Source organism: Corvus kubaryi, unplaced genomic scaffold (genome assembly GCF_017639235.1).
Source record: "Corvus kubaryi isolate FWS band 111438036 unplaced genomic scaffold, C.kubaryi_AGA036_p1.0 37284, whole genome shotgun sequence".
NCBI lineage: Eukaryota > Metazoa > Chordata > Aves > Passeriformes > Corvidae > Corvus > Corvus kubaryi.
The window spans coordinates 1,439,729-1,467,403 of NW_024581088.1; the positions used below are offsets into that span (position 1 = coordinate 1,439,729).

The window sequence follows — 27,675 nt, forward strand, 5'->3', positions numbered from 1 at the left end:
CTCCCCACCCTCACAGGGAAGGATTTATTCCTAATATCCAACCCAAATCCACTCTCTGTCCGTTTGAAGCCATTCCCCCTTGTCCTGTCACTCCAGGCCCTTGTAAATAATCTCTCTCCATCTTTGCTGTAGGCTCCCTTCAGGCACTGGAAGGTCACAATTAGGAGGTCCTTCACTACTCTTACAGCTTGACACAACTTTGTAGTGTTTCCAGTCTCAAGTATAAAACCCACCACAAGTCAATGCCCCCTCTTAGGAACCTGCTTTAAAAACCAGAGGATGTATATTCAGGGCTTTCTTTATTTGCATTGCAGTTTTTAGCCTCATGAAAGGGAATGCCTTTCACATAATGGTATTACTCCAGGATCTAAGTTAACAACAACAAAAAGATGATGAGACTTCTGATAAAATCATGAAAGGCAGTTTGCTGCATCTTATTACCACTCCATGGTAATTCAGCTTCTCTTAGTAGTGGTAAGGGCCTCTCTAACAGCAGACAAGAGCTGTTGTTGAGCTCTGCTAACGATGCAGGAGATGGAACCGTGAGGCAGCCGAAGCACCAGCTCCTTCCAGGGCCCCACACTTGGCAGACAACATTATCTCTGCATTTTACAGGTTTTCACAGCAAAAACTCACTCTTCAAAATCATATGCAATAATATTGTGAACGAACTCTAAGCTGCTTAAGTAACCATCAACTCACAAAAGGAAGAAATGAAGTACCTGTGACATGGTGAATAGATGTGTAAATGTGTGTCAGTGCCACTGAATCTCTGCAGGGTTTTTCCATTCACCTGTTTGAAACTGCAGGGGGAGTGAGGCCAGCACCTACCCACACCTGGATTCGAACCAGCTGCTACAGCTGGGAGACACCAGCTTTAAAAAATACCAGCAAATACTGCAGGATAATAAATGCTCAGCTCATGTTTATCCAAGCCCCTGGCACGCCAGCTTTGAGCCACAGAATCACAGAATCGCTAAGGTTGGAAAAGACCTCTAAGATCATTGAGTCCAATCATTAAAAAATGAAAAATGACTTTCAAAACATCCCCCACAGTGTGAGGACAGGGTCCACTTCCCATCCTGATCTTTCACCATTCCAAGTGCTCGAGTACTCACCCAATGTACAGCTCCAAAGGATCCCCCAAGCCCTCGTGTGAGTGAGTGTGGTTAAATACTGACTCGAAAGGAAGAGCACCACTGTTTGTAGCAGCAACACAAGGGTGAGACCTCAGCTCTCACAGCCACAGACTTGGGGGAAAGTGTGAAGAAAGTTTTAGTCTTCCTATCCCCAAAATAATCCTGGGTATCCCTTCCAGAACTCCAGTTTTGGATATCAAGAATGACAACAGAGCAGCTCACTGAACAGAAGCTATTCAGAGAGGAGTATTTCACCCAAATAAGTGCAATGATTATTGGTTCCAATATCTGATACACAAGAAACACAGCAAGGAAAACATAAGAAAAATATACTTTCTCCACCTGTGCTTTTATCTTGAAATTTAATTTTCAAGGGGTTCTTGATGCCAGTCTTTTCCCACACCAGTTTGCAGTCACTCATCATTAAGTCTGGGAGTTGGGGCTGGGCTCCCACGTACAGGGACTGGGCTCGTCTTTGCTAAAAAACTCCTGTCCCACACTAAAAAAATAAAATTACCCTTACTAAATGGATTCTACTTTTTTAAAAAACGGAAGAACACACTGTCTTCTAGACTTTAAATTCCAATACAGCCAGCTAAATTAAAACAAAGTACACACTGCCAAATGTTCTTGCTAATAAGACTAAAATCACTCTAGAAATTGAACATCAGTTAATCTTCCAGCTAAGAATGTCACGTAGAGAAGATGAAAGGATCTTGCCAGTAATCTTAAAATGAAGACTGATAAGGCAAAAAATAACTCACAGCAGCTTCTGCTCACTTAATGTTCTCGTTGGTGGCTAATACCCCCAGCATCAAGGGGTGCTCACTGATCCAGGGCCACGATGCTTTTCCAAAATAATCCCCAGGAAGAAACAGTCCAGAAGGGTTATATTTAACACAGTATCATTTTCAGGCTAAAAAAGTGCCTTCAGCTACTTAATCCCCTCCTGAAAGAGCTGGCCTCGTGTTTGGGCATCAGCCCCTGCTTCTGTTGTTGCCACAGCAGAGCAGAGGAGCTCTGAGCGCTGCCCTCTCTCCTCTGGCCGGACGCTGCCCAGGCTGTAAATCCTGCCCTGGGGCCAGGCTGTGGCCACTCTGGGGTGAGGTGGCAGCTGAGGGACAGCCAGGGCTCCTGGGGGACATGGCACTGCACAGCCATGGGAGAGCTCTGCCTTGGGAACGGGCTGCAGCGGGGAAAGGGCGATGGGCTGCTTTGGGATCCCCACAGCTGCTGCTGCAGACTCCAGGAGAATCCCTTCTCCAGCTCCTTGGACAGCTCAGCCCGAGTGACCGAGCAGAGGACACACCACTGCAGCAGCAGAGAGAAATGAGAAAGATCAGGAACGTGGGCCTGTTCTGAGCCTCTGCAGCACCTTCCTGGAGGAGGATTTAGCTCCTCTGGGTCTGCTCCCTCCACCAAGGCCATGGGCAGCTGCTGGGCAGCCCCAGGGACGAGTCCCAGCCAGAACACAAACCACAGCCACACCTGGCTTACCAGGACATTTCCACAGCAGGCCTCCTATCCCAGAGCAGACACTGATCACCGGCCTAGGCTGTTGCGAAGCTCATTAAATTAAAACATCTCCACAAACCTTACCAATACACCAGAACTGAAATGAGTTCAGCAGCTCTTCTCTTGGGACTGGAGGGGAGTTATCAGTCAAGACCAAACACGAACAGGAGCTAAACAGGAGCTAAAAAGCAGAGGGATTCCAACCCTGCCTCTCATCTGCTTCTTGGAAATACATTTCTTAGAAAACTAAAAGGCAGATAAATAATAAAAAAGGATCTGCACTAAGTAGATCATTTGTTTTCAGGGATGTAAGTGGCAAATGCTGAATTTCTTTGCCTTGAGTTGCAGCAAACTGTCACTCTTACATGGGCAGCAAGGGAAAAACATACTTATTATTAGAAAACAATCACTGCCAGATCTGATAACAATCTGACATTAACAACTGTGGGGATTCTGCTGCCAAGGATGTCTTGTGTTATTTAGAAAACAAAAACGAAAAAATTCCTGAGGGGAGAAGCACACAAACAAATAATTGTTTTACATCCTATTAATAAACCTCTACAGCTCATACCTCCCTCAGAAAACGCTTACAGTCCTGCTATCACCTTCCAGAGCAAGTTACCAAATCACATTTAACATTCCTGAGGTTAAAAAACCAATCACAGCTGTCCTACACAGAAACCACCACAAACATGGGGGTGCTGCTTTTATCCAACCATTCTACAGTGGGACACGACCTCCTTTTCGTAGTGGCTCCTGCTCCCCACAGCCAAGGCTGGAAGGATTTACCCCCTCCTTTATTTTTCCAGTCTTAATCCCTGCATGCAGCACAAGCTGCCAAGGCAGCACCATTCACACAGCCAACCACATGAAAGAGGTCAAGATCAGCTTCCAAGTGACTCGAGCTGGGTACAAAACTCTCCACTTGGCTTCTGACTTCCAGCTTCAACCAGTGGGGGAACTGTCAACCCACTGACCCCATCCAAACCCAGCTAAAGATAAATATTTGGGCTGTGCATTTTGAGGAGGCACCTAAATGGACCCCAACGTGCACAGGCAGTGACAGCATTAAGTGAGTGGTAAAATACCAGAGGGTTTTTGAGTTTCACCAAAGGCTGGAGGATAGTTTGACTTCTCTACAAGAGGTTAGGAAGTCACTGAAAAAAAAAAAAAATCAGACCTGATCACAGCATTGAAAGGGCCAGAAAACCATGTGGATATCCAGATGCATCTAAATAGGTGAAGTAACCATCTGGATGGTTCAAATAAAGGAAGACAATCTTTCTTTTTAGTTTTTATATGTCTTGAAGGACTCAACCACAGCAGGCACTGCAGGTGCTGAAGTTCCTGTGTTCACTGAAGTCACCAAGTTCATTGAAGTTCCTGTGACCACTGCTCATGTTGAATTCACAGCAGAATCCTTCTAGAGGGGAATTACATTTCCAGTTGCTGGGGGTTTTTTACACAGCTGATGCTACAGTGTGTACTGGAGTTTCTAACTGAATTTGTTCTTAGATTTTACAGCAAAATTTTAGACAAGTTCAGGTTCCCTGTGTGCAGACAAAGCGGGGATTTGCGTGGGGTGTGTGGAAACAATTCTTACGAAACACTCTCCCATGTGAAAATGAAATTTTGTTTCTTCCCTGGTATTTTCTGGAGTTCAGAATACACCTTTACACCCAGAACCATTCAGCATTACTGTCCTCACCCCTTTGCAAGGACCTCCTGCAAGTTAAACCCTCAGCAGGCTCACAGAAGCCACTCCAACACTGAAAATGGGATAAAAGCTGCAGCCCATCTTAAGCACATCATGGAAATCCCTCTATCTTTGCCCAAGAACCCTCTGCATTCTCATGGCCGTTCCTGAACACAGGCAGCCATCCAGTACCTGTGTGACAGGACACGAGCAGGTCCTGAACTGCTCCACATTTACACAAGGTGCTGGGTTTAAACCCAGACACTGCCCTGGACCGGCTGGGACAACGAAAGGCATCACTGCACTCAGGAAGAACCACGGAGCCTCCAGCAGTGACCAGGGTCAGCAGTGTGAGCAGGGCCGAACCCAGGGGACACAGACCCATGGGATCATGGAATCCTAGAATGGTTTGGGCTGGAAGGGCCCCTAAAGATCATCTCGTTCCACCCCTTTGCCACATACTGAACTTCATCTACTCCTCCACCAAACGTCTTGGGGATGAATGCCCAAACCTCACTGATGGTCCCTGCCTGCTCCATCGCTTGTACAAGGCCTTTGCAAGACAAATCCCACAAACAGGAGACTCCCTGGCTGGGTTTCCCTGCTCCCCTGCGCTTTTCATTGTCCTTGTTTTGTTCTGGTTGCTGGGTTTGGGTTTTTTCCTGCAGTGGTGGAACACTGAGCTCACACAGTGGAGTGTGTAACCCTGACAGCCCTGGAGCTGCTTCTGCCCCAGCCCAGCCCTGGGAGCTCCTCTCCTCACACTCTCCAGTTAATGCCTCTGGAGGGTGACCTGGGCACCGGCTCTTCCCTCATCTGAGTGCAAATCACTTGCCAAGCTTAGTTTCATTTAGACTGTGCCTACCAGGGAAAGGTCACTTCCAGAGTCCATCATCTCCTTCCTTGTCTCCAAAGATTATAATTTGTCCATTGCAATTCACATCAGGATGCAATTTGGCAGGTAAGTTAGAAGTCTGGAGGCAATTATTTTCCTTTCTTTGGAGAAATAGGTTCTATTCATTCAGTTATTTCTCAGTTATTTATTTTAGATGGAGCACAAGGGGGGAAAAAAGGGAAAGGAAAACAAGATGGGTTTAGATTTTATGATAGGATTGACACTCGATGTTTTGACATCTTAGCAGGGTTGATTATACTGATATATGCAATCCATGCATCTAATTCTACCCAAGAGGAAAGGGCTGTAACAGGAACATCTCAGCTCTTGCAGCCAGGTATTCGTGTGCCAACGAAAACAACCATTATGGCAGATCCTTAGCACTCACCCCCATTGAACAGGTACAGTTATTATTACTCAGTGTAAATCACCTCATTTGTAACAGCTGAAATTTCTTCCTTTGAATCCGATGAGTGATGTGCTGCTCTCAGCTTACCAGGAAGCACCTTTCTTATCCCAGTGATTTTCCTCAGAAACACAGCCAAAAACAACATTTAAATTACGCCCAGGTTTTTGCAGCAGCACAGGTGACAGGGACTTTCCTGCCCAGACCTTCCCCTCACTCCTGCCCACGCGCTGACCCTGCTCTGACCTCTCTTGCCAAACACACCCCTGATGTTCACACCATCATCCAGCCTCGCCTGTGCCTACGTGTTCTCTGGACACCACAAATTAAAGGGTTAATGTCCAGATCTAAGGAATAACCTGGACAAAACAGAAAGGATTCGATATGGATGAGTGCTTTCACCCACCACATCCTCCTTGTACAGCTTTAGTGGACTCTGGTGGAGGTCAAGACAGTTTTCCAGCTGGATTTTTCCTGGCCCTGCTATAATTGTCTTTTCACTATTATCTTTTTACCCTATAAAATATGGTTTCCACATGGCTCAAAGAACAACTACCAGAAGTCTTCCCTTTTCCCATTTGTGCTCACCAGGTATATTTGGAAATGAATTTCACTGAGCCCAGATCTGTCAGCAGGTCCCAGGGCAGACTCAGCCCTGTGTCACCATTTCACAGCATCCCAGGATGGTTTGGGTTGGAAGGGACCTCAAAGCCCACCCAGTGCCACCCCTGCCATGGGCAGGGACACCTCCCACTGTCCCAGGCTGCTCCCAGCCCCAATGTCCAGCCTGGCCTTGGGCACTGCCAGGGATCCAGGGGCAGCCCCAGCTGCTCTGGGCACCCTGTGCCAGGGCCTGCCCACCCTCCCAGGGAACAATTCCTGCCCAATTTTCAATCTCACTCTACTCTCAGTTACCTTCCTATCAATCACTAAACTCACTCCCAAGCTCATTTCCATTTTAAAAAGAAAGTTATTAGAAAAGGGTGGTTCCAGAACTCTTATTTATTGGAGCAAGTGATTACTTATTTCAGCAGTTAAGAAGAAGATGCAGTAAGTTTTATTTTAGCCAATTAAGGAAGTTTCACGTGAACTCCCCATCAGCCCCAACCAATTCCACGTGAGCACAGCAATGTGCAAAGCTGCCACTGAAACAGTTCAATGAGCCTTAGCCTAGAAAAAATTTGCCAGATCAGATCTTTACTTGAGAACTGAATTTTAGGAAACTGCAGCTCTTCTTGCAAATCTTTTTCAGGCACTGTGCCCTGTAAAAGAGCCAGTGAGACTTCTCTGACATTCCAGTGGAAGCCTAAGTTTTATCAGGGACTGTAAAGATTTAAAGTCACAGTATAATCTCACCTCCAGGTTCTGGGGCCCACTTCCCTTATCAATTAACCTGTCAGCCAACAGTCGGCTCTAATTAATGAAATCCTTCTTTAATGAAAAGAATTTGCCTTGAGCACAGTCTGTCAGCTCCAGAACCACTCTCCAGTCGGGAGCATGTCACAGCAAACCCCATTAAATATCTGCAGAGAACCCAACACCAGCAGCAACCTCACACTCCCCTTGGCTGCTGCAGACACCTGTAATGTTATTTTTCCATGTCTGTACCCTGCTGCCACAGGAGGCTCTTTCCTACACAAACCTGCCCTTGCATTTGGCCCTGATGCACCTTTGTTCCAGCTGCTTGCAGAAGTTTGTGTATTCACAATCCCAGAGCAGAGAGGCTCCCAGACAAAATCCTAACAGCAGAGGCCTCCGAGAACACCTTTTCTGGGGAATACTCAGTCTGAGGTGGACATTTCTCAAAATGCACAGCAGGAGTCATCCAGAGCCCTGGCTCCAAGAATAAGATTTTAGATTTATTTCTTTTAAAATGACATAGTGACAGACTCTGTGGATTCCATGGACTTTGAGACTTTATGGACACTCAGCCTTTATGGACATTCAGACTTCACAGACACCAGAGGCCACACTGCCATCCTCTGGAAAAGCCACAGTTTGCAAAGAACTCCCCACACACCATCCCTGCCCTGGGCATTCCCCAGGTGGGAGGAGATGGGCACAGGGAGCTTTTCCCTGGGAGCACTGCGTTAGAAAAACGGGACAATCCCTGTGCTAATGATCCCCCTGCTCCCCGTGGCTTCAAAGGGCCTGGGATCACCTCTGTAATCTTCTGCAAGTGCTAGCAAACAAAATTACAAGTTTTAACGCTACAGGTTCCAACAAATTCCCCTTGCCCTCAGTGCAGCAACAGACTTAAAAATAGATGTAATGAGCAGCTTTGGATCTGCATAAATCCCCTGTGGAGTTCATTAATGATTTCATTTTTGGCAAGACACCATGTCAAATGAGGGAGCATTATTAAAAACATACACAGATATATGTACCTGAGACTGCCTTCCTGCAGATGCTCAGGGAGAAAAGGAGGCTGTGTAATTCTGGTTTACCTTTTAAAGAACATGATTGTAATGGCGTGTAGCTGCAAAGCCTTTTGTTCTCACAACTAATTGCAGCTCTCCAAGGGATGCCTGAATCGGCAATTATTTTTATACTTGAGAAAATGGGATTTGAAAGTTTACCATGGAGTCATGGATTGGTTTGGGTTGGAAAAGGACCTCAAAGCCCATCCAGTGCCACCCCTGCCATGGGCAGGGACACCTCCCACTGTCCCAGGCTGCTCCAAGCCCCAATGTCCAGCCTGGCCTTGGGCACTGCCAGGGATCCAGGGGCAGCCCCAGCTGCTCTGGGCACCCTGTGCCAGGGCCTGCCCACCCTCGCAGGGAACAATTCCTTCCCAAGATCCCATCCAGCCCTGCCCTCTTGTCAGTGGGAAGCCATTCCCTGTGTCCTGTCCCTCCAGCCCTTGTCCCAAGTCCCTGCCCAGCTCTCCTGGAGCCCCTTTAGGCACTGCAAGGCCACAATCAGGTCATTCCAGAGCCTTCTCATCACCAACAACCCCAACTCTCTCAGCCTTTCCTCACAGCAGAGCAGCTCCAGCCCTTGGAGCATCTTCATGGCCTCCTCTGGACTCATTCCAACTTTTCCAGTCCTGTAGTTAAACCCCAGCAGCTCCGATCCTGCCGCTGTTTGCTCCTAATCTGCGCAATACAAGGTGAATTATTGCTCCGTGAGGCTCCCATTTCACACCACGGCTGCTGGTGCATGAAATCCCAGGAATGTGCCTGTTGACAAGGCAAGGCTCAGCACGTCCATCACCAAACCACCCTCAGGAAATTCGCTGCTGGCTGATGTGTTGTTGTTGCAAGAAGAGAAAACTGAAACACAGCACGTCAAAAAGTATGTGCTGCCTCCACCTCCCGTTTACTCCTCAGGGGAAAAGGTAAATAGAGTATAAGCAATTTCTTTCTTTTTTTAAAAGAAAAAAAGCCTAACCTGCCTGAGACGCAGGGAAATCATTTACCTTCTGCCTGTCAGAGCAAGTTCTCTGCGTGCTTTTTCCATATCCAAACCAGAGCCCAACAGAATGGATTCACTCCATCTACAAAGGGCAAAGTTTAAGTTGCAGAGTGAAAATGAAAGCCCAGTGATAAACTCTGGGTTTTAAGCAGTGCTTAAGTTCCATGGTTAGCCAGAGGAAAGCAAATAAAACCTAAATATTCAAACGGAGACTGCTAAAGTCTGTTTATCATTTCCTGAAGAATCAGCTCCAAGACAGAATCCTATTCCCTGCCTCCTGTTTGCATTTGGAAATTACTTTATCCATAATACGTTTACTAAAATAAGCAACATGAACACATCAGTTCTGAAAGCAGACTTTTACCCACAAACCAGGCTGATCCCTGAGCTTTGAAGTTTCCACAGCTGCCCTGTTTTTCTTGGCCACTCCTCGTTCTGACTGCTAGCAGCAGAAGAATCATAAAACATTGCAGAAAAATGCTACAGATTCTTTGCCAGAACAAGTAACGTCCCCCCCGTAGCATCTTTCTGAATCATTTCCAGTAACATCACAGTTCTGCTTCTCCCTCCTTCCCCACGCTCTGCTTACCAACACTGCCTGTCTGAGCACAGCAAACAAACACAGGCAGAAACAGCAACATCCTCATTCCCCTCGCTGGCTGCTGGTACCACCTGGGCACACACTGGGACTGACCTGGCTGAAAATTCCGACCTGCTACTCACCCACAGGCGCAAAAAAGGTAACTGTTAAAAAAGGAGTAATTCCAGGATATGTCAGGTTACAGAGCCTCTCACACACTTGTGAATGCACCCACTCTATTTTATCACATTCATTAAATCACATAGGATTAGGAATATCAGCTGCTCATAGAATCCCAGAAGGTTTGGGTTGGAAGGAACCTTAAACCTCATCCAGTGCCACCCCTGCCGTGGGCAGAGACACCTTCCACTGTCCCAGGCTGCTCCCAGCCCCAATGTCCAGCCTGGCCTTGGACACTGCCAGGGATCCAGGGGCAGCCCCAGCTGCTCTGGGCACCCTGTGCCAGAGCCTGCCCACCCTCCCAGGGGAGAACTTCTTCCCAATATCCCATCTAACCCTGGCCTCCTTCAGCTTAAAGCCATTCCCCTTGTCCTATCAGACACTGTGCACTCCAGGGCTTCAGGGTGTTTTCCTGCAGCTCCATGGACACCCTGGAGTCCCATGCTGCCAGAGCCCTGGGGAATTCGGGGTGTGCCAGAAGGACAAGCAGAGCAATGCTGGGGCTGTGCTGCCATGGGCAAGGGCAGAAGCCCTGGGGGATCTGGGGTGTGCCAGAAGGACAAGCAGAACTGGGGCTGTGCTGATGTGGGGAAGGGCAGGAACCCTGGGGGATTTGGGATTCTCCAGGAGGAGAGCAGAGCAGTGCCAGGGCTGGCAGCACCCAACGCTCCCTGAGATCGTGGGACTGTGCCCCCGTGCCAGGTGCCGGCACAGCCCAGCTGACCCAAAGGGCTGCAGGACACTGAGCACCCCAAAGGCACCGTCCTGCTGGGGACACCGCACTTTTGGGGACCCTGGCGCAGCCATCGCTGCCTTCTCAGGACACAATAACACGTCCAAAGAAAAGAGGTTTCACTGCTTTTGTGTAAACTGCCAGAGCAATCAAAACCATCATCAGAGACAAGTTACTGGCTAATCTAATTTTTAAGTATGCACAGCAGTCAACTTTAAATTAATTGTAATATCAGACTAAAAGGTGAAGACATCACTTCCTGGCACACCCACAGACCCCCTCAGTGACAGTGTGTGAGTGCCATTGTTTTTTAATTATTATTTCTTCAAATGCCTTTGTTAAGCCTTCGTTCCAAGTTGCCAGCCCTTTACCTGCAGGAAAATGGCAATGACTTGTCCTGGGCTGCTGAGGAGATCATGCACACGCCATCCCCAAGCTGTCCCCTGTGTCCCAGCACTCTCTGAAGCGTGGTGGCTGGTGTCACCAGGGGCTGTGCACACAGCAGGCTGTGGCAGCTCGCTGTGCTTAGGGTTTGCTTCACCCCGTTATTTGCTTGTCCCTGACAGACCAGCGTATTGAGCAGATACTGTCAAGTTATTTTTGGCCCTTGATATAGTGGCAAAACATAACGAGGCCTTGAGGTGAACAACCACCTTGGCAGCAAGGCACAGAGCTGATGTACTGTTGAAAGGCTGGAGAGCAATTAGGTTATTTGAGCAAGAGGAGATGCTGGACAGGGCATGTGAAGACAGAGAACACCAGCTTAAGTACTGAAACGCCACCCCCCTCCCTCAAGTTGTCAGCTAACTATTTAAGCAAGGTGTTAATTTACTGCAGGCTGGATTGTCAACAAGCTTAATTTTTTTATTAATTCAAAAGATGCACAGACTTGTCCCACATGCACACATTGCCCAGCCCTTTCCAGACAAGTGCAGCAGCTTGCCAGATGATTGTTATCACCATTTAATTGTATTACAGTGATTCCCACAAGTCCTGGCTGTGGGCCTGGTGTGCAGAGCGAGGGGCTGTGCAAACAGGGCCAAAGGTGGTCTGTGGAGTGATAACTTCAGAGTGAGAGTCAGCATCAGATACAGAGAGCAGACACAGAAGCCGATGGAAAAACAGCTCAGTCGAGACTCATCACCCCACGAGGCAGCTCACAGGATGCCGAAGGCATGGAGTGACCTGAGGAGCACGAGGGTAGGGCACAAGTCCTCTCTCCTGCTCTGTGGGTGTCCATGGGACTGGTCAGGGAACCGTGTCACACCCACAGTGCCCCCAAACACGCCTGACCCTGCACAGCCCTGGGCTCTGCAGAGGACACCCTCAGACCATCGTGCTGGTCACGCTGTGGGGAGTGCTTCTGACCTGGCTGACTGATCAAACTGGGCTTTATCTACTCAAACTCGACATCACATCCTGTCTGCATCACAGGAAGTGCATACAGCACCTGAGCACCTGGCAGCATTGGGCCACGGTCTTTTAAAGAATCACAGAATCGTGGAATGGTTTGGGTTGGAAACAACCTCAAAGCTCATCTCATTCCAACCCCCCTTCCCTGGGAGACCTTCCACTGTCTCAGGGTGCTCCAAGCCCCATCCAGCCTGGCCTTGGACACCTCCAGAGGGTCACTTTAAGAAGATATTTATTTTTGTAAAGTATTTATGCAGATACACCTACAGGAAAACACTCTGTAAGCTAAGCACCCTCCAAGTGCAAATTCACAGGTCACTAATTTGGGCGTAACATATCCAGAGAAACCACTGGCAAAATACAAGAGCAGGTACAACAGCCAAGTTTTAGGAAGGAACACTGACCACAGCATGGAAAAAAAGCTGTTAGACAAGAAAAATGACCTTTGCAACACAGAAACAAGAGTTTTCTAATTCAATCCATCCAGCCAGTCACTGTTGCTTTACCCTTTAAGTGGTCAAGGATGAGGTTCTGCACCCAAAGGTTATGATTTCTCTTGGAGCCTGGACTGAGCAGGTCACAGGGACCTGTCTGCTTATGTCTGTGGCTGAGGGCTGGCTGTAGATGACAGGACACCTCTCCTGCTGCACAGGGAGCAGCACCACAGGCCCAGGGACATCCCCAGTGCCAGTGTGAACTCATCCCTCTGACAGGCAATTGCTGGTGTATTCCGAGGGTTGCTCACCCTGTCTGCAGCCAGACACGACTGTTCAGGTATGAACTGGGTTGTAATGAGCTGGCTGCTCGAGAGCCACGTCTTCAAAATGACTTGGCTGGAGTGGTCTGCTTTAAATGCGTCTGATGCAGCCATGGGATTTCTCTTGGCATGGTGAAAGAGGCTGAACCTGGTGTGCTAGGATTGCTCCTGAGCACGCCCTCGTCCCTGAATGTGTTCAGAGAACCTGGCACAACCCTTCCACGCTGCTCCTTCCAAAACCCTGACTGCTTTCCATCTTTCCACCCACATGGTAAATCTTTCCCAGATCCCAAAGCCTCTGGAGGCTGTGTATTCATACAACAACAACCCTCACCTTCCCATCAACACCCACTTGACTGGGAGTTAGAAACACAAGGCTGAACTTCTGGCAATGAATGAAGACCAGAACGAAGACCAAGATCATTCCTCTGCCTCTCCTGACAAAGAGGTGAGGTGAGAGCTCAGGAGTTCACCTCATTTCTTCCATATGAAAACTACATGGGACCTGTTCAGACCTCAGGAAGATCATCAGGAGAACCTGAAGAACAGTACCTAAAGAACATCTCTCAGATGCAGTAAGATGGAAGAGGAAAGATTCCAGCAGTCCTCTCTCGGGAAGCATCAGAAACTCAGCATCAGACTTTCCATCCCTCACAGCCTGAGGTGTCTCCTTGCCTCCCTAACCAAACACTGGAGGATCATCCAGCTTGGGAGAGCAATTCCCTTAATGACAACAGTCTCTTTATGCTGCCCCAGGGTGCCAGGAGGGCTGGTTTTGAAGTTCCAAAGCTGACCCGCCCCTGAGGCTGAGATCCACAGCCGGCACTGTGCTCCTGGCACAGCTTCCCCCCGCTCCCCAGGGGCAGCAGGTCCTGCCTGGCACTGAAAAACTGCCAAAGTCAGATCTTAATAATCATTTATCTCAGCAACACAGGCAAGGAGAAAAGAAAAAAACCCAACAGTTGTTATCAAAGGACAGAACAAACTGGTGCTGAGGTCCCCAGGCAGCTCCCACACCCGCTGAAAGCTGCACAGGCCCCAGGCATACAACCCCTGGCAAAGAACCCAGCCAGCAGCAGCAAAACCAGGGCCTTGCTCATCTGCTTTTGATTTCTAAACGCTGCTTCTCTTAACAAATGAAGTTTCAGTGCTCCTGGGACCAACAGCCTAGCAAATGAACTAAGTATTTATTTGTGGCTTTATTACTGGGCAGACCCATTTCCATGGAGTCGTTTTTCCTTAGAACCCAGCCTGCTCTGCAGCAGCTGTTTTCTATTACAAACCACTCAAATTCCTTTGCCTCCAACTTCCAAAAGTGCCCACTAACCTGAAATAGTTGGAAACTACAGCAAATGGCTGTGGGAGCTCAGCAGCACTTTCATCTCATCCCTCTCCCCAGGTTCTTCCCCATCTCCCTCACCAAAGCTTGAGCTGGCCCAGGTGGTTCCCATTCTCCCCATCCCCCAAGCCTCCAGACCCCACAATGTTTGTGAAGGACCCTCAGAGTACAAAGTGACCCACAGAAAGGTTCCCACAGAGGCTGGGGGAGAAGGTGGTTTGGCCCATGCTGTGCAGGACTTTTGAATCACTGCCGGTGAGGGGGGAACAGGAGGTTGGGGAGCTCCTCTGACTGTGAACAGGAGATTGGAATAAATCAGGTGGCTCTGGAGAGGTCAGGGCAAGCTGTGAGTGTGCCTTGAGCCAGGATTTCAAGTGCCAGCAGAAATCCTGCTGCATTAACACAGACTCCAGCTCTGACAGAGTTTGAATCTTGTGCTGCTGGACTTTTCAACTCTCTCCTGGCCCAACTCTGAAGAGTCTTTAGCAAGTTGAGGTCTTCAGCTCCAAAAAAAAAAAAAAAAAGAAAAGAAAAAGGTTTCTTGGCAACAACATTTTTGGCTTGGAAATTCTTGACTGGGGGTGGGGAGGCCCTGGCACAGGGTGCCCAGAGCAGCTGGGGCTGCCCCTGCATCCCTGGCAGTGCCCAAGGCCAGGCTGGACATTGGGGCTGGGAGCAGCCTGGGACAGTGGAAGGTGTCCCTGCCCATGGCAGGGGTGGCACTGGATGAGGTTTAAGGTTCCTTCCAACCCAAACCATCCTGTGATGTCACAATTCTGTGACAGTCACAGAAGGAGCCCCCTCCCAGCTCCCACCTCGCTCTCCCAGCACGTGTAAGCTGAGGCCATTAACTGCTCTGAAGGGCACTTCACTCAGTTTATCTGCTCCTCTGTTTGCCACTTTTTAAGTACACACTGATATTGGCTTTTTTAAAGCACTTGAACACTGCGCAAGGCCCTTTCAGACACACTTGAGGCCTCTCTCAGCCAGTCACATCCAGCTCGGAAAACAGCTCCCGTTACACTGAATAACTGGATGCCTTGGACAACACCAGGACAAGTGGTGATGGCAGCTGAAGCCCTGTCCTGATCCTGGGCTGGTCCTCCAGCACTTTGGCAGGGTCAGCCCCTCTGCCCTTGCCCAGGCTCTGCCTCCTCCCACCCCATCTTGCACTTGAGCAACTCAGCTGCAAAATCATCCTTTTTTTTTTTTTTTTGCTGTGTTTGGGTTTCTGGTGAGAAATCACTCAGCTCACACTGCCCAACTTTGGTGCCCAAAGCCAGGGCAGCACCCATGTGGGGAAAAAGGATGGGACCTGCTGGGGACAGGGACAGCAAAATGAGCCTGAGTCCTCCTCATTCACCAAGGTCCAGTAGGGACAGGAAAAAAGGAAAGCTCAGTGATCCTGGGTGGCTGAGAGTGCCCAGGGTGTCCCAGGATTTATTCCTGTGGCTCTCATCCAGCAGAGCACTCAAGTAAATGCTGGGTGTTAACAAGTGTTTGAAGGCAGTGGAGCAAGGAAGCACAACACTGAGCTGAAGCCTAAACCAGGACAAAGCAGGCTCTGTTTATTCTGCCCCCTGAGCCCAGAAATGCCCTCTCACAACCCCTTCTCTGAGACTCACAGCATCCCTTCATAACCAGGCCCTGCCTTTTCCTTTGGATAATCTGCACTGAGCCCTGAGAAAGCCAAAAATTCACTAGATTAAAGTCTCATCCCTCACAAAGCCTTCTTTGCCACCAGAAGGAACGTGGCAGCTCTCACTGGGAAGCTTAGTTTCAGTTTTTCTGCCTACTCAGACAAATATTATTGCACTCAGGTCATACATTGAAGAGTTTCTTCACATGTTCAGACTCTGTGTTTTTCTAGGAAAAAAAAAAAAAGCTGAGATTTTGGAAAGCAACAGTGAGATCTGCCTGTGGTTCTCCATTCCTATTCCCACACTTTGGAAAACAACGACTAATTCACAGAACTTCATGGGCTTTTGTGGGCAGTCTGCATGATAAAATAACATCTGACTTTGTGGGATCATTTTATGTGGAGAAACATTTAAAATATGTCAGGGTGGTGATTAATCATGGAACGGTTTGGGCTGGACGGGACCTTAAAGCTCATCCCATTCCATCCCTGCTGTGGACAGCGACACTTCCACCCGACCTGGCTGCTCCAAACCCTGTTCAACCTTTTTGAAGGCAAAAGGCATTCTTGTCTGGGGGACAGCTGAGAACTGGAAGAAAAAAAAAAGCCTCTTTGCTTTGGTTTTAAGAGCTTTTTAAGACTTTATTAAAAAAACAACAAAGGAAAAAAAAACCCCACACTTCATATATACATCTCTGCAAAACTCCTACTGACATCCAGAGTGTCAAGACTGTAGGATGTGGGATATTTTGGGGTGCTTTTTTAAAAAAAACTAACAGTATCTGTCTAACAGCCCTTGCTCAGGCTGGGTAGTTGTGCCAAGTGAGGAGGCAGGAGATCCTACAGCAGAAGGGCTCAGGAGGTGACCTAGAGGGTTGGTGACACAGCTTGGTGTTTGGGAAGCCTGGGCAAGCTGTGTACCCCACAGCCATGCCCCAAGCACCCCATAGCCACACCCTGAGCATGCTCTGCACAGCTCTCCTGACTTCAAACCATCTTAGAAGAGAGAGGCCGGTGGTGCAACTTGGATGGTGGCTGGGAATCAACCACTTATCTCTGAAGGTGAAGTTAATTTATGGCCCACTGCTTCTCCTTTTCTTATTTTATCCTCGAGCCACGCAGGGCACACAATGCCCCACAATGTTCCATGGTGCTGCTGGAGGCACCACAAGGGCTGGGGCTGACAGTGGCACATTCTGGGAACGCCCTGTGCTGGCTGTTCCCTCCCTCCAGCTGGGAAAGCTGGGCCCTGTGTGCTCCCACAGGCTTGGAGAGACCCCTTTGGTCCTCCTACAACCCAAGCAAGGGGTTGTGGAACCAGAGTCCATCCAGTACCAACACTAAATGACAAATCCAGTGAAGGAACTCACGTTGTCCAGCGTTATCTACAACCACAGATCCATTGTGTGCTGTCCTTGGCTTAACTCCTGGGTTAAACCCGGGTTGAACCCACTCCCAGGCTGAGCCTGGTGGCAGGAGTGGCTCTGCTCAGGTGACACCCTGCTGGTGCACACCTGATGCAAACGTGGCCCCTCCACTGTGACACTGCTGTGCTTTTCCAGTGCAAATGAAATGCATTTGATAAGATAACAAACGCCTGGCAAAGCACATTGAAGCTATGCAAGGGAGAGAACAGGAGGGGGGAAAAAAAATCTTGTATAAGCAGCAAAACAATACAGCTTTATCTAATCTGAACAACTTATTGCTGCTTGTCTGCCTGTGTGTGTTTTACTGACAAAATAAAATAAATTGAATCAGCTCACACACGATAACATGCTCTTTCCTACCTCATACTAATTGCTTGGCTAATTGATGTTTGTTGAACTTTCTCCATTTCATTGAGTGATTAGGTACAAAGCTAACAGTTGACATCTGTAGGCGCTTAACTGGCGTCTGTAATTACTGTTAAAGTTAAATAATTGTTAGTTAATTGGAGTGGTAACTGACTGAATAGAATCCAGATTGTGAAGCAAAAAGAGACCTAGTTAAATAAACATACATTTTCAGAGAAAATAACATTTTATTACAAGGGAGAGACTAACAGCAGACCAGATAGGGGAGGTCTGCAGGATGCTCCGTTTACCAGATCTCACAGCAGCCTCCAGCCTGGACTCCCCCAGCCACAAGTATGGCAAGGCAGAATCTCTGTCACCAAAACACTCCTAGCCCAAAAATTTTTCCTCATTATTTTGAGCCAGTTAGCACAATTTTACAGCCCAACACTGACATCTTTCTTGAGAAAAATCAAATGGAGGCTCATCTACAAAACAAATATTCCCTCCATATTAGATACAATTGTGCTGGTAAATATTGCCATTTTGCTCCCTAGCCTGGAATAGCTTGACTTTAAAAAAATCCACAGCCTTAAATGAACTCTTGGGGGCACGTGATCACCAACTGACTGCAAAGGGTACTTGATACCAGCCCAAAGGGGCAGAGATGCCCAAAACAACACTTCCAACTTCTCCCTCTGCTGTTTTGGTCAAGAAAAGCCAATGCCTTCAGCCATGCTGGCTGCTTTCTGTTTTTGTTTTGAATTACTGACTTCAAAGTTACCAGTGAAGCCTTGAAAGGCTCCTGTTTTGTAAGTTTAATGATTTAAGAATCTGAAATGTTTTGGAAGAGGCTACTTTGAACTTTGACCTGCTCCTCTGGGCACATCACATTATCCAGTGACCTTTTCCTGCAGCTACAGAGCAGCACTGGGACCCCACAGCTCTGGCACCTCCCAGCACTGAGACCCCACAGCTCTGGCACCCCATAGCTCAGCTGGCAGCCATGGTCCAGCCAAAAAACCACCAGGATATAGAGGAGAGGGCATGGAAGGGATAGGACTGGAGAGGGGTGGTTTGTGCTTAGGAGATGTAGCCATAAAGGATGCTATGAACAAATTCCTTGCTCAGATAAAGCCTCCCTGGCACAGGAATAGCTGCCCTGCTCTTTTGTGCAGCAGAACAAAGCACCATCTCAAGACATTTATCGACCTTTTTGTCTGCTTCACTCGGAAGTCAGAGTGAAGTGACCCAGCAGCTCCTCTAATCTAACTCAGGGGTACCAGAAACCCGGGCTCTCCAAACCCACAGCTTTTCCCAGTGCTCAGCCTCTCCCTAATGAGACACTGAACTTCCACATGGAAAATACTGAAAGGCCATTTGAAAGCCACCAAACACCAGCAAACCAGTGATTCAAAGCCACCAGGGAAGCCTCCGCCGGAAAGGCGAGGGGACACCACTGCCAGGGTGTCACTTGTTGGGGTGAGCCATCGGAACTGCCACAAAAGCAGACATCTGGGGTGATTCAGCAGTCCCTGAGCCTGCTGGCCTGGGGCCGGTTCCCTGCAGTGCTGGGATTGCTCCAGAGCTCCGAGAGCAAGGAAGGAAGAGGCATTTCAGTGAGAAGAGGCAGCAGGGAGGGCCAACATCCACACAGCAGCCACCCCACAGACTGCAAGCGAGGCTGAGAACACACCCCAAGTGAGTGAGGATGTTCTGTGGATTCCTCCAGACCCTGGACAGGAGGGAGGCAGCCCCAGCCAGTCCCCTGGCACACCAACCATGGTAACACTGCACATGTGCTGCCTGCGTAGCACTGGATCCACTTACATCCAACTCGAGATGCCGTGGGGATGGTTTACTTAAGAGTGAGAGCACCTCTCCACAGCCAAGGATCTCCTGTGAATGGATCAGCAGGGAAGGAATTGCCAGCTTTAGCTCCCTGCTTGTTTACAGCAACAGATGTTGTAGAGGATCCTCAAGAAATGCTTCACCACAGACAGCCAAGGGGAGAAACAACAACACGCCTGTTTTTTCTAGGGCAGGATATTGCTGCAGAGCAACCTAAAAAGCCAGGGCTTGATCTGACTGGTATTGCAGCCACCAGTGAAGCCTCCTAACCCAGATGCCTTGATCTACCTCCAGCTGAGAGTATAAATATTTCCCTGACAGCTGGTGGTGCCACGCAGCAGAAGGATTCATAAAGTTTACATGAACATCCTGTAAACAATTTGAACATAAAAAGCTCTAACAGCCCAATTGTGCTTCTGATCAAAGGCAAACTTCAATATACGGCACAAATGAAAACTTCACCACTTTGGGACTCATTTCTCCCTTCAGGAAAAGCTGTTTTCCAAGGGTACGTAGGAGGGAGTTAACATAAATGAAGCACACAGTTGTAGTAGGAGCTGCCTGCTCTGCAGCTTCAGATGTGTGTATTTAAATTATTGAGAGATAATGGAATTTAATTACGCTGAGAAGTCATGTTGCAAAAATTCATGAACAAACCCTGTACTTTGGCTGGGATTAATGGTGCTGAGGTGAAACTCTCACAGGGTGAGGGGCAGTTCTGTTCCTTCAAAGACACACAGACTACAAGCAGCAATCCCAAACTGGAAGGGCCATCCCGCAGGGAGCGAGGGAGGGAGAGCAGGAGCTGCAGGCGGGGGATGCTCTCCTCTGCCAGCTCTGCTCCAACTCATTTATTCAGACACTGACAGCTCCTTTGTCAAGTATTACCAAGGGCCCAGACCCTTGGGTGCTCACCTCCCAGCACAGCCACCTGGATTCCCATGGGAACCACCTCCTGGGATAATTTAAGCACTACAAGGTGTTCTTGCCAGAGCCGTGGAGTGCAGGGCTCTGATTCACGACCAGGGAGCACTCATTCAGTGGCAGCTACAGAACCTCCTGCTCTGGGGACCAAGCTCCATCCCCCCAAATTCCCAGCCCTGCTGCAGACACACTGAGAGCTGGGGACCTCTGGGAGTGGTGGCAGTAGGGAGGTGACAGGGGAACCCCATAGCCCTTTCCATTGCTCGACTCTGACATGAGTCTCAGCCCTGAGGGACCCCAACATCCACTGGCTGCCCCCAAAAGCTCACAGGACCCTTCTAGATTCAGGGGTGCACCTTCCCATTCAGCTCAAGGGCAGCCAAGTCCCAAATGGGAGCTGAGAGACTTCTCCTCAAGGGTTTTACCAGCTCTCCTAAAGAGGGTTGGTTGGGGGGGGATTTCACTTGGCTCTAGATTTTTAAAATTCTTAGTGTTTCTGAGGGAGGCACTGTTCCACATCACACATCCACACTAATCCATCACTCCTTGAGCCTGAGCACATCTTAAGCCTTGAAGTCCACAACGAAATGACAGAAAGGGGACAAAATGTATATACGAGATCTAAACTGCTTCGGGATTTGTACCTGCTCCATAAATTCATTACTTCTGTAATTTCTGCTACTTCAGTTATAAATAACACTAAATAAAATTTTTTAAAAAGGCAAGAAAAACCCAAGCAGTGTGTGAGCCACGGGTGGTTGTGGGACATCCAAGAGGAGTGGCCACGGACACAGAGGGCCGGACCCTGTCAGCCTACCCAGCCCTCCCAGCCTGGCAGCTTGGAAGGCTCCATCATGATTTACCCAATGCAAATCTGACCTTTCTTACGAGTGACTTTTATTGCTTTTGGCAAAAGCAGCCGTGGACAACGCAGTGGGGAAGAGCTGGCTTGGAAGGAAACAGCCTGAGCTGTGGAGAGGGAACTTGAACTTGGAATATATCAAACTGACAGCCCCCGGGCACTCGGCAGCTCCCCAGGGCTGGCACTCAGAGCAAGAACAGCGCCCCAGCACCGGCAGAGAGCCCAGCACCTGCCTGCCAGCAATTACTGACATTATCTCCAAACAGGGGAGCTTTTCTGAGCTTCTTTTCCTGATATTTAGTAGTCTGAATGCTAATCCCTTTGACAAAACTGTCCCCTCTGCTTTTTCTGTTCTCCTTCCCCTTAATCTCTTTCTCCCAGTGGAAAAAAAAAGAAAAAAAAGAGGTGGAAAAAAAAAAAAAGAAAATACCAGCCAGCCTAGTTTGGCCGCACCTGGATTTGCATTGATTCCTCCCTTGTCATTCATGTTACCAACAGGAATTAGCATATGGCTTTAAGGGGAAACTCAGGAGGAGAAAAGAAAGATGCCATTTTGATGGAAATAAGGGGCAAAGGAATAATCTACCATCAACTAAAAAGCTTATTTGTGTACGGTTTCCCAAGCAAAGCTTCGAAAAGCCCATGTTGATTTTAGGCTACACAAAGAAACCCTAATCCTTTCAAGGGAACTAAATCACCAAAGAAAAGTACCTCGGAAGAAAAGGCTCCCTGTCAAGCATGGGTATTCACATCCAAAGGGATGCCACGAATCAAGCTCCGTAAGTAAACAGCAATAAGAATGTGGGAAATGTGTTTGAGTCAAAAAAGAAAACCAAAGGAAGAGGAAGAGGGGCCTACTCTTCATCAGTCACCTCCCGGGGAGGAGAGGAGCCCCTCCCCCTGGTTACAGGCCTGCGCCAGGAATGTGGATTCACCGCCCGGCTTCTCCTGCCCTGGCCCAGCCCCAAGAAAGGGCTGCTCAAAGGCCACAGCTTTTTACAGCAAATTAGCAAAATAAAGATGCAGTCACATGTAGTTTGGGGGCCGGGGGTCACTCCAGACACGCAGCTCTTCCCTTCTAATGGCTGTGCCACCTATTCTCAGCCTCCGGAGGGGCCTGGGGAACCCGTAAATGCCATTAATCACAAAGGATAAATCAGCTTGCCAAGTGAGATAACCTGGTTAGACCACAGAAATAATCCAGACTGTACTTCCAAAGGATGCTAATACATGAAAAACAGGACTATGGATCCGTAATGCAATTAAATCCAGCTATAATTCAATATGCAGCAGAAGCCTTCAGAAGCAGCAGCAGATCAGCATGGGAATCCCAAAGGTAACGGGGTCACATTCTGTCCCCAGTTTAACCACCACAGCTTCGTGGAATTAAAAGGCACAGAGAAACACTGCAATGACTCACTGGAGTAACAAACCAAACCCAGGGCAAATACTGAGCAAATCCACACCCGGCCAACAAAACACACCTGAATTTCAAGCGAGTCAAATCTGCCTCTTCTAATGCAAACTGGCTCGAGTCTTCCAACCCCCACCAGATAAAACCCCAGGTTTACAGCCAGAAGCTCACCCTTTTCCAGGCAGTGCCCATGTGCTGCCAGAGAAAAGCAGGACACTGGGGTAAAAACCAGACGCGTTCTCAAGGCTTTGAATTATATTTGTTTGTGCAACTCATGCCTGGAGCTGATCCCTCCACCCTCCTTGCAAAAACACCAACCAAACCAAAAATGAGAATTAAACCCAAAGGATCCCCAAAGCCTTTCTAACAACGGCGCTCCAGGCCCAGCTCCACACGGCAGCTCACGGGCGCTGATTTAGGGCAAGTCTTCCCTTAATGTACTGTTATATCATTAGGCACTCTGTCTTTGGATTGCTGTTTGGAAGAAATTAATGGGATACTGAATATTTAAATGTGGCCTTCTCTATCATTTATTAACTCTACAGAAAGCACACAGCACAGTAAGCCATGGTTTATGACTATTATCCTGTGAATACTAAACGTTGGCTGGTTATTACTGTCAGCAGTGCAAATTGGCTATTCATAATTCCACGTCTATCATGGAGCTGATGAGTTACAATCAAGTTAAAACATTTTGAAAACTCTTACAGTTATTTAAATGAGCTTAAATTAAAGCCATTTGTAAAATAAACTATTCCCTAATATTGTTATTTAAATTAATTCTGACCTGGCAGGCAATGCATTATTTAAAGCCTATATTTTATATTAAGCAAAGCAATTACCAAGCATACAGAACATGTCTGAAACCCAGAGAAACATAAAAAGCACTAACAAGCTGATTGCGACATTTCTGCAAGACAAGTTACACTTCATCTCCCATTGAAATTGCCATGAAAAGAAACGTGTGGGGGGAAAAAAAAGAAAATAAATCTGTTTGGGATGTGAATTGCAGCCTTACCTTTATTTGTGACAGCGTTGAACAGTTTCTCAGAGCTGGCATCAGATGCCTGAAAGACCAATAAAAAAAAAAAGAAAAAAAGAAGTTACATTTTCTAGCAGTGATAGATTTCCAAAGGCACGGCGGTGTATTTATGCACAGGCAGAGGTGTGTATATTTTAGGGAAACAAATCAGGAGACAAAACCAGGAGCGCTGGCAGCGGCGGCTCCGGGGGCCGTGTCCATGAGGTGGTGCTGTTTGGCTGTGCTTCGCCGCCCTGCAGTGCAGATTTTTCTTTGGAAAGATTCTATTTCATAAAGAAATGGGGTTTTTCCTCAACATTAGCTGCACAGACACTGGATCTTTGTACTGCCATTATCCAATACGTTCCGACATTGATTTTTGCGATGGAGAAGTCATGATTTCGAACCCGACAGCCCATTCTCGGGAACCTCCAGAACTGCAGATTTCTTAATTAATTTTTAAAGTATTTTTGAGATCCCTGCTGTGTGAACATTCGATTTTTACCACCTTCAAAGCACTGTTGATAACTTAGGTTAGTAATTTCATAATTTGCTGTTGCAAACTCTTTGAAAAATAAAGAGTGTGCCAGTATTTAGGATCAGTGTGTATTTCCACATCAGCTTTGCCTTCCTCAGAATAACTGATTCTTGACACCTCGCTGTGTAAACTAATAAACCTTTTATTTTCCATCAAGCCACCTTTATCCACAGAGGTTTTTCCCCTTAATATTGTGTTAATAGCTTGTCTATTCCGGCTGTTTCTATGCCAGGGTGCCAGCTCAGCTGTCCACCCATATAAAAAGCTTTATTTCAGTTTCACACAAAACCATTGATCTCCTCCTTTCAGAAATTCCAACGGCACCAAACCAGCCGGGGAAGAGAACACTGCAAACGTTCATTTTACGAACACCCCGAGCCCACAAGCACCAAACACTCAGTTTGTGCCAGCTGTGTGCTGCTGGGTTTGGGCACACACACACACAAACACACACAGAGCCAGCTACAGCTCAAACTTCTCCCACTTCTGCACCCACAAAAAGCCCAGAGCTGTTCAATTCCGAACTGGAGCCTGGATCCAGCCCCGCTGAGAGACAGGCTGCTCTTGGAAAGCACAGGGAAAACGTGCTCAGTAACAAAACACTGCAAACAGGGTTAAAATGCAACACTTGAGAAAGATTTTAATTCTTCCCTAGAAACTGTTTTCTTACATGATTCAGGAAAAATAATTGAAAATGCTGGTTGGGAAGTGGGCTGTGGGGATTTTTTGTTAAAGGGAAGGAATTTCTCAATTCAAAACCAGATAAAAATCACTAGACAATCAACACAAACATTCACTATCTAGACTGCACTAAAAACTTGGATGTGAAACTCCTGATAAATGAGTAGACACGGCTCAGACTGCGCATCACAATGTAGGAATACACTGAAATAATTTGTTTGCCCTCAAGTTAGTGACAGACAAGATTTCTATGATTAATTATTAAAAATAGCTTTATTCTTTTTCAGACTTCTAGACAGATTTTACTAGATTACTGCTGCCTCATTTGAAAGCTGAGCTGGTGCATTTCATCTCAATTAAATACCTTGTAAACACTGGATTTATTACCCAATGATGGATTTATTATTCAGTGACGACTTTCTCTAAATTAATGAAAATATGTGAATAACGCACAAATTGAAGAGATCAAGAAGGCCATGTGCCTTAAAGAGCAGCCCAGTATTAGTCCAACAAGAGGCTCAATACTTTCCTACCCTTGTCAATCAGCCTGCTTAAAAATAATCTTTCCCAGTGAATTTCAGCTGTTATTGTCTTCTCAAATGCAGCTTTCCTCTGAAGTCAAAACTCTCTGAACCAGTTCTTTTTAGAAAGAAAATCCAATATTAAAAACCAAGCAAACTTCCTACAGTTTCAGCTATTACTTTATTTTACTGTTTCAAAACAAAACAGCACAGGGAAGCTCCACGCTTCCTATTCGCTTGATTTTTCCAAGCACTACAAAGAGGGAAACATCCTTTTAAGAAGTTTGCTCTAATGCCGAGCGTAAACCAAGAGCTTGCTTTTAAGCCATGGCTTTTCAGGTGCAATCTTTTCCTGTGCTATCACACACACCACTCACAAACAGGGCTGTGACACCTGGAAGTGGCACATCTCGAACAAAACGCAGCCTGCCCGAGGATCGCTCCGGAGCAACCTGGCAGATGATTGTCCATGTAACATACATCTAAAAAAGGAATTCTTTTACAAAGACAAAGCTCGTCCAAGACCGAAGCTCATTTTGCATTACTGACCACACACAACCGAATGGAAGTGCAACTTGAAATAACCCCACTGCCTGCGATACCATAAAAATAACCCAAATGGTGGCTGGAACAGTGAGATGAACTTGGCTCGCCTATTTTCTTACTTAAAAATTGGAATTTAAATACAAAATAGCAATTAAGGTGAAGTACCGGTGATACAGAGGCGAACACAATCTCTGCCAGCAGACACACAGCGTATCAATTTCCATGCAACTATTATTTTTCCACAGCTAGGCAGTCACATCACGCAACAACACTGAAGGAACAAAAAGCCCAATTGATTTAAAAACCCGCAACAACTCAGCACTACCCCAGAAAGATGAAATTCAGTGGCTGGGCAGCGCGGAACCCTGCTCTGTACTGACAGGCATCCGCGCAGACAACAAAGTGCCTTTATGTGCACGGTGGGTGCGATGTGGCCAAACCTGGATGTTCCAGCGGCGGAGAGGGGCTCGGCTCTCCCTTCCCTTCCACCAGCCAAGTGCAACTCTCTTCTCCCCATCTCCCCAGGTCTTACTTGAGCAGCTGATGAGCACTGTCTACTGGCACCGTGACATTTGGGGACAGCACCGGGTTATCCGGGGTGCTCTGCCCTAGGAGCCCCCTCGGTTTCTCCTGCACAGAGCCGGAGCTGGTGACACACAGTTCCCTTCCTCGCACTTTGGCCGTTTTCCCTTACAAATCCCCTTGTTACCAAGCGCAGCTTAATCCTTTTCACCGCGAAATAAAACAAGTCAGCAATCCCTGGGCTTAAAGAAAAAAACCCCAACAAACCACATAGAAAAAAATGACCTAAAGAGTATTTTTCCCTCACCAAGGAATGTGCTGCCGTTCGAGGGGATGTATGACTAAAATATTTCCTGTCCAGACAGCGCAGCCTGACTCACTGCTGGCACGGCCCGGCCCCGCCGCGGCACTTGCACCGGCCCCGCACCTGCCCGCGGAGCCAGCGCGGCCCCGCCGCTCCCTCCGCCCCGGCCCGTCCCGGGCTGCCCGGGCCCGGCGGCCGCTCCCCCCCGCCGCGGGGCCCCGCAGGAGCCGGGCCGACCCCCGCCGGTGGTTACCTGCTGTCCGGGGGCTCGGCGGGGCGGCCGGCCCGCGGCTCATGGCGGTGCGGGAGGGGCGGGCGTGTGCGGCAACTCCGATCCAGCGCGGCTCTCAGCGTCCCGCGGCCAAACCCCAACTAATCCTCCGCGGGGAACCAACTCCGCGGGCCGGGCGCGCGGGCGGCCGGGCGGGCATCCTTCCCGGGCCGCCGACCCCTTCCCCGCGCCTGCAAGATGGTTCCCGGGAGCAGCGAGCGGAGCGCGGCGTGCGGGGTGCGCGGCGGGCACGGAGCGGGCGCTACTGGAGCGGCAGCAGGACAAAGAAAACCATGTGCGGCGGCGGCGGCCGGGGGCAGCGGCGGCACCTCCGGGTGCGGGGCGGTGCGGGGCGGTGCGGCCGCGGCGCCTCCTCCCTCCCTCCGCGGCTCCAGCGCCGGCGGCTGCGCGTCCCTTCCTCCGGGCGGCTTTTTGGGTTCTCTTCCGCTGTTTGCTGGTGTGTTTGGGGGGGTGATTGTTTTTGTTATGGTTAAAAAGTCATGCCCGTCCTCTCCCGAGCCAAAGCGGGCTCCCGCCGGGCGCCGTCCCTCCCGTCGCGGCCGCGCTCAGGTGAATTCCATGGGGGAGAGGCAGCGGCCCGGCCCCGGCTCCTCCGGCCCCGCCGAAACAGCCTCGCAAGCCTGTAATCCCCGAGGGGCGGCCGCTCCGCTCTGCTCCGCTCCTCCCGGCCCGGCTGCAGGCGCCGGCCGGTCCCCTCTCGCCGCCGGCTCCGCTCCGC

The 27,675-nt window shown here is 48.6% G+C and overlaps 1 protein-coding gene across 2 annotated transcripts in view; it reads right to left on the minus strand.

Annotated features, from left to right (window-relative positions):
• AUTS2 (activator of transcription and developmental regulator AUTS2) overlaps positions 1-27,675 on the minus strand; it is a 762,438-nt gene that overhangs the window by 44,802 nt on the left and 689,961 nt on the right. For both annotated transcript variants that reach the window (XM_042025870.1, XM_042025871.1), the window contains exon 6: positions 23,551-23,599. In XM_042025870.1, coding sequence (XP_041881804.1) covers positions 23,551-23,599 — 49 coding nt within the window. The remainder of the gene's footprint in view (positions 1-23,550; positions 23,600-27,675) is intronic.